Genomic DNA, 8,025 nt, shown 5'->3' with positions numbered 1-8,025 from the left:
TCTTATTTCTGGACATGTGCTGATATAGTCATCTGCTTCTGCTTTTTGGGCATATTCAGGAGTTACCTGTGGCCTTAATACTTAGATGAGTGTGTATTTTGGTATTTTTTATGCTTTCTGATTGCCTCCAGGTCAATGTGATAAGGAGATGGACTTCTCTTTTTGTTCTTCTTCCTGAGAAATTTCCAGATGCCACTGTTGGTCATTTTGACGTAACTCAGGATTTTGTTTTTGGCCTATTTCCTTTTAGTCTGCCTGTCCCACTCCACAATCCCCATCCAGGCCTTTTTCCTAGTGATAAACAGTTCAGGGCCAGCTGTGGATGTTTTGTGCTGTAGTTTGATTTTCTGTAATCATGCTTCCCAACATTCCTTTCTATCCCACTCAAGTGTCTATTTTACAATAACAGGCAAGAGAAACCTATATTCATATGATAGTCAAACATTTTAGTATTCTTTCCCCTCTTCAAACTATGCCTAGATCCCTGTATCACAGAACCCTGTTGTTTCAAGGCTGAGCATGCATCACTATTTACCTCTGTTCCACTTAAGTGGAAACTGTCTCTTTAAATTTTGAGGAGATCTGTGCACATGCGTAATAAAACCCTCTGCTGATGGTGGTGGGGTGTCACTCGCTCAGTCATTCCCTCTAGTCACCAGAATGGAGGTACACAGACACCGAGAGACCAATGAACAGTTATTTAAAAAAACAACAATTGAATGTCCACACCTTTATTTATGTAGTTTTCTCAGGCATCCATGGCTGCTCTGATCCTTTTCCCAGCTAGTCTTGCCCATGATGGCAGCTCGGGGAGCAGCTGAGGGTCTTGGATTAGAAAGCACTGGATCTCTTGCTTCTGCTACAAATTCCCCTAGCTATAAGCCTTCCTACCTTCTAAATATTCCTTTATATGTGGTTCAGAGTTCTGGCACCATGCCCTGAGCCTGCTTGGTCTGGTATTATATGTTGTTGCTGACAGAGCTCCTCAGTGCACTTCTGCATGATCTGCCATCTTGTTTGTTCTCAGGGAGTGGCTTTTAAAATAAATTGTATCAAATATTTCTTATACATCTACCATGCAAGGTGTTGGGAATACAGAAAAGAACAAGGCAGTGTGTGCTCTTGTGGACATCGTAAGCAGCAAATCCTGTGGGACTCATGGAGAGCCTTTAGGTGCAGGCTCTTTTCATCATAACTGGGTTGAAGGGGAGTCGGGATGGGCGTATTCATTTTGTTCAGCAATAATTATCTTGTAGATCTTTATGTCTATCTTGTGTGAGGGCTAGTAGCCCATAGCAGGTGGGTTTTTTTTGTTTTGTTTTGTTTTGTTTTAGCAGTATGAATTTGCTATGAGTTTTCCATCATGAGGACATTTGTAGAAGTTAGCAACTTAAATGGAATTTTCTTAAGCTTGAAAGCTCATTCACCTAGTGAAATTAGTTTGAATTGTACTACTGGAAGGACTGATGCAGTTTAAGTTTGAGGGTATACTGAGTAAATACTTAGTGACATGCATTTAAGGACTAGTCAGAGAACTAACTGTAACTACAATACATACTTCTGCTTATGGGAGGATGACGTGCCAGATTAAAATGGTCTAAACGAATAGGAGACTATAGAAACTCTTATTTTTTGAGTAGCTGCCTTGTCTTATGGAGACTGGTAGTGAATGGACAATCACCTTCTAATAACTTTGCAGTTACTGTGGGAAAATAAATTAATCATCATAGCTTAATTTCTAGTAGAAACGTTTCCAAGACTTCATAAATTGCTTGCACAATTGATACCATTGTTAGTAACAACAGTAAATCGAACACATCAAAGCATCCTTGTCCTATCTGACCCACATGTTATTTGCTCTGAAGATGACTATGAGAGGCTTCAGAGAGTTTGTGAAAAACTTAAAAGATAATGGAATTTTTCCACAAACACTTTGAAGCCCCTCTCATAGAGGTGAATCCTTTTAGAAACTTTAGGTAAAACTTGATTTGTCTTGTTTCCTTTTTAATGTTTCTTACCAGGTTACCTTGTTTTTGTACCTTGAGGTATATCCCTTCAAACTAAACAATTTTTTTCTTAATTGGCACTGATACATGACATTATTTTAAAGTTGTTGTGATTATAAGGATGAGAACAGAATTTCACACCCACGAAAAAATAAGTCCATACCAAGAACTTCGTTCTTGATCCTCTACTGCTGTCATTTAGGAGTTTGGCGTGATGCTGTAGGATAAATACTGGAGTACTAATTGCAAGGCCAGTGGTTCAGACCCAACAACTGCTCCTCTGAAACTCTATCCAGTACTTAACAATAACTGTCATTCAACTTCTTTTCAAGAAAAAGTATGGTCTGATTGTGTTTTTTTTAGGTATTCGTTAAGTATACTTTTCCGACTCTTAGAAAACCCTGTTTAGGGTTTCCAAGGCTGTAAATTTTTATGAGAGCAGAAGGCCTCATCGTTTTCCTATGGAGTGGTTGGTGGATTAGAACTGCTAACCTTGAGGTTGGTAGCCAGATAGTCTCAATTTATTCATCCTATTGCTAATCAATATTTGGGATGTTTCCAATTTTTTGACTGTCTCAAACAAATAGCACAAGTGGAATGTGAAACCTTATCCAGAGATGTAATGACACCAGAGATGGGGATGTGAAGAGAGGGAGCAGCTGAGGAGGGCTCTAAATTTATGGGAAGTGAGGGTCTAAGAGATGGCAGCCAGGAGGCAGTCTTGCAGAATGTGCTCTTTGGTGGTGTAAATTATTATATATGCCTGTGTTTGAAAAAAAAAGAGCTGAAATAAATAGAGAAAAACTCTTAATTGATGGTACATGGAGGGGATTATAATCATTGTAATGAAACAAGGTATATGATTTGTTGAATGTAAAACTGATGATCTGCCCTGTAAACTTTTACTCAATCCACAATAAAAACCTTAAATAAAAAAAATAAAAATAACAACAACAAAAAAAAACCAAATAGGATAAACACTGGATTGCTGACTGCAAGGTAAACATTCAAACCCACCAGCCACTCCTCGGAAACCCTATACAGGGTTGCTATGAGACGAAACTGACTTGATATAACTTAACAGCAACAGCATATGTGTAAGAGTTTAAGGTGTACACCTAGGAGTGAATTGCTGAGTGCTAGGCCAGGCGCATCTTCAACTTTACTCAAAGTCACTGCCATTGAGTCAGTCTGACTCATAGCGACCATACATAGGGTTTCAAAGACTGTAAATCTTTAGGGTGCGGATAGCCATATCTTTCTCCTGTGGGGTGGCTGGTGGGTTTGAACTGGTTAACAGTACAGCACTTATCCAACAGTGCCACAAGGGCATGTTATTTTCCAGTCTTCTCACAGCACTCAGCAGCAGTGGGTGAGAATTCCCATTATATATAGCAATACTATTCAGAATTTTTTTTTTTTAAATGGGTAGTGATTAATACATCTAAATCGGAGATAGTTCTTCACAATGCTCTGAATGGACAGATTTTTAATTTTTGCCCCTCTGATATGTATAAAACAGTATGTTTTTGTAGTGTTAAGTTTACGTTTTGTTTTGAAGTCTGATTCACTTGAAATTTGAATTTTTGGTATTGTGTGAGGTAATTATAAATGTTATGTATTCTACAGGATTCTTAAGTAGTTATTGTGCTTTTATTCTATTTAAAATTAAGCTTGCAAGCAGAAGTCTCAGACAACAGATTAAACCAGCAGTGACGATAAAGCTACACCTTAATCAGAATGGAGAGCACACCACCAGTGTTCTGCAGACAGACCCAGCTACCTTGCTCCATTTGGTTCAGCAACTGGAACAAGCGTTGGAGGAGATGAAAACAAACCACTGTAGGAGAGTTGTCCGCAACATCAAATAATACCAGTTTAAATGTTTTAATCTCTTTGACTTCATTGTTGAATTGGTTATATAGCAGTTAACTCATCAGAATTTTTTTAAAAATGGTAGTGATTAATACATTTACATCAGATGAAGTTTCTTTTCCTATGCTAGGATATTGAAGTCATAATTATAACTAAAGTTCATTTCCTGGTGCGACATATGGTCAACTTCTTGACAAATTAAGATGTGTTTTGTATTTTAAATGTGTAAATAGAATTGAATCAACTGGAAATGAATCTATACTGTTCATATCTTATGTATATATGAATGACTATCCTGTTTTTTGATACTGCTTTTGACTTAACTTTTTAAATTTTCTTCCTAATTGACTATATTTGAAAATAAAATCCACAATGTGATCTGATTACTATTCAGAATGTTTTTAGAGAATTGACTTTTTGGCTTTTATTTTTTTATCTTTAAAAAGTGCACAATGTGACTAGACACAGAATTGTTGTTTGTTGTATGGGTTCTATGTCATAGCTACACTGCCCAGTCCTGTACCATCCTCCCAGTCATTGCTATGTGTGAGCCCATTGTTGGAGCCACTGTGTCAGTCCATCTCTTTGAGGACTGAGGGTCTTCCTCTTTGGGCTGACCTTCTACCTTACCAAGCATGATGTCCTTCTCCAGGGACTGGTCCTTACTGATAACATGTATATAGTAGGTCTTGATATTGCTGCTTCTAAGGAGTATTCTGGACGTACTTCTAAGAAAGAGTGTTTCATTCTTCCGACAGTCCATGAATATTTAATATTTGTGGCCAATACTATAATTCAAAGTCATCAATTCTTCTTCAGTCTTCTTATTCATTGTCCAGCTTTCACATGTATAAGAGGAAATTGACAATACCGTGGTTTGGGTCAGGCATACCTTAGTCCTCAAAATGATATCTTTGATCTTTAATACTTTAAAGAAGTATTTTATAGCAGATTTGTCCAGTGCAGTCTGTCATTTGATTTCTTGACAGCTGCTTTCATGGGTGTTGATTGTGGATTCAAGTAAAATGAAGTCCTTGACAATTTCTTCTGTCTTTTCTCTACTTGTCATGATGTTGCTCATAACAGAAACAGTTCCATGGTGAGTTGGTCCTTCAGCCTCCCTACCTGTGGACTTGAAAGATTATCCAGGCAGGATGGAGTCTACTCCATGTATACCCTACTTTGCACCATAGGAGGGAACCTGCTTACCGTTCCCCAAAACCAGTATTCACTCTTACATCACTGGGCAGGCACATCATGGCTCAGGTGTTAGCAGGTTCACTGTGATTCAGGTACCATGTTCTTTGTCAGTTCCTTTTGGCAGCTTCTATCCCCATCACTGACCAGCCCACTTACAATCAGCAGCCTGGGGCCTGCCCTGGGCTGGCCTCAGCTCTGGACTGGCATCATGACAACTCTTAAAGTAGAACTACTTTTTGTTCCCTGCACAGGTTGCTATAAGTCTTGCAAATGGTCCCTTTCATGGGGCTTACCCAGGCTCTGTGAACTCAAGTGGGTGCCTCTCATGATCTTGAGCAGCTTGTGATGTTGTGGTCCTAAATGTGCTACTGCTCTCAGCCCACTCCTCTCAGATTGCTCTGCTGTCACCTTTCTATTGGCATCAACTTCTGCTTCTCCTAGAATCACATGGGGTTTCTCAAGGTCACTGCTGACTGCTCTGACTTTTACTGGTCCAGGCTTTCAGCTGTATCTCACGCTGGTTCTTTCTTTATTTCTTCATAGTTTTCCAATCTCATATCCCCCGAGCTGATGTCTACTTTGGAGGTTTGGGAAGGGGATTCTTAAGCACAATCTTCGTGTCTCCAAAGGACATACTTTACACCTTCCCTAAGAGCCAAGTGTTCACACAAGAGCCAAATGTTCAAGCTACGAATTATCTGAAAGTGAAACTGATTTTTTTTTTAAAAGTATGATATCGTATGTGAAGATAATAAGTACTTACCATATGGCTTAAGTTTAAATTGTCATGGCTAATTGGCTTAAGTAGGACTCACATTTGTATGAATATATATTTTTATCAAGGATTAATTTTTCCCCCTAGTAACCAAGGCATCTAAGAAATATGCTGTTACTTAGAAAATAATGAATATAGGAGTAGTATAAGTTTTTTATTGTGTGGATATGAATTACAATCCCTTTTTATAACTGTGTTTAAATAACCTATTAAGAGGGGAAAGGAAGCCATGTTTATTGCAAGTAAATGTCCCTTCTTCCTTACAAAGTTTATTTTTATTTTCAGTGTGTAGGCAAAAAACATTGTCCTGAAACACTCAGATGGTGATGTGTTAGGTCAACCAGATAGCAGAGACACAGTGGCAGACATAGGGGGATGTTTCATAAGGAAAGCAGAAAAATGGGGATTCAGCCTTCGATGTGTACCCAGGGCCTTATCCTGAGAGTTGTATCCCTACAGTGCAAACTGACCTTGCGGTTCAAACCGACCTGGCTGTCCAGTACTTATCCTACAGTGTCTTACCAGGACTCCAAGGTAGGCCTTTAGAGCCATCAAACTTCAAGCTACTGTCCAGATGATATTAACACTTCGTCTCCTATGGATTAGAGGTTTTTGGCCCAAAGTGACAGAATGTTTCTTTCTTCTCAGAGAACAGAGACAAGCAAGGAACACGTCCAGCAGGAGAAAAGCACATTTGAAATTGTAGCCTATTGCTACCTCCTGCAGGTATTTGGGCTACCCTATTCCTATAGATATATGGTCTCTAATTGCAAAACAACTGTAATAGCAGGTATCAGCAAACTAATGAGAAATCATTTTTAGTTATAGAGAAAACTTGATTAATGAAGTTCTCAGCTTCTCAAATGAAAAGAAATTTTACATAATGCATATTGCTGTTAAGTGCCGTCGAGTCGATTCTGACCCATAGCAACCCTGTATAGGGTTTCCAAGGAGCAGCTGGTGAGCTTGAACCACCAACCTTGCAGTTCAAACGACTTTGCAGTCTGACGCATTAGTCCACAGCACCACACCAGGGCATATACATTTATATATATGAAATAATAGCATATGTCATCAAGTTTAAAAGTAATATGTCTGTCAAGCTTATATGATTAAAGAAAAAAAAAAAATCTATGGGGCTTTCTTATTTGCCTACATTGGTGGAAGAATAATAGCAAGGCTGACCTCAGCCAAGACTGAAATAAAAGTCCTGTGTCCCCTCTGAACAACCTTTCCTTTGCCTCTATGTCTGCTGTTCTTACTCCCATCAAAAGAAAAAAAAAAACTGTCTCATTTTATCTGTATCAAACTCCCTGAATTTCTTCTGTGTCCATTATTCTTTCTGTAAGGGGCCGCCTTCTTCACCTTCTTGGCCAGGGTGAGTGGGGAGCAGTCTTCCTAACTCTTGGAACTTTTGGTTTACTTTTTAGTATAGGTCATCGTATGAGACTCTTCTTGTTTAAACGTCCCTCACTCTTAAGGACTTCCTTTGTTTTACTGCACATGAGCATTTATTTAGTTTGCACTCATTCATAACTCTAGAGTGGCCCAGGTTTCCAGACTCGGTAATGTGTGTTCACATCTACAACTAAATTTTTATTAAAACGTTTGGGACTGAATATACTGATTTTTCAAGCTTGGCTGATGCACCTTTACATTTAAGTGCCATCTTTTCTGTGTTAAAGCCAGAATAGTAACATACCATATTTTAGAACAGGGCTACGAGCTTGAAATAGTCTTGAATTATCAACATATGTATTATAAACTCTATGTACTTCACTTACTGGAAGCGTCCTTGTTATCATTAGGTGCTATCGAGTTGGTTCTGACTCATAGTCACTTTATGTACAACAGAAATGAAACACTGCCCAGTCCTGCACCATCCTCACCATTGTTATGTTTGAGCCCATTGTTGCTGCCATTTTCAGTCCATCTCATTGAGAGTCTTCCTCTTTTTTGCTGATACTCCACTTTTCTAAGCATAATGTCCTTCTTCAGAGATTGGTTCCCTCTGATAATATGTCCATGTTACTAGAGACTTAAGTTTCGTTGTCCTGGCTTCTGAGGAGCATTCTGGTTGTACTTCTTCCAATACAGATTTGTTTGCTCTTCTAGCAGTCCATGGTACCTACAGTATTCTTCTCGAAAACCATAACTAAAATGCATCAA

General features: G+C 38.7%; 1 protein-coding gene across 1 annotated transcript in view; it reads left to right on the top strand.

Annotated features, from left to right (window-relative positions):
• Nucleotides 1–3,877, top strand: part of COMMD2 (COMM domain containing 2) — an 11,513-nt gene extending 7,636 nt beyond the window's left edge. The window contains exon 5 of the mRNA XM_006876364.1: nt 3,680–3,877. Within this exon, the coding sequence (XP_006876426.1) occupies nt 3,680–3,877 (198 nt within the window). The remainder of the gene's footprint in view (nt 1–3,679) is intronic.
• Nucleotides 3,878–8,025: the final 4,148 nt, after the last annotated feature.

This window comes from Chrysochloris asiatica, unplaced genomic scaffold, assembly GCF_000296735.1.
Source record: "Chrysochloris asiatica unplaced genomic scaffold, ChrAsi1.0 scaffold00376, whole genome shotgun sequence".
NCBI classification, from domain to species: Eukaryota; Metazoa; Chordata; class Mammalia; order Afrosoricida; family Chrysochloridae; genus Chrysochloris; species Chrysochloris asiatica.
The sequence above is the reverse complement of the archived record's forward strand: the minus strand, read 5'-3'. Positions and strand labels throughout refer to the sequence as shown.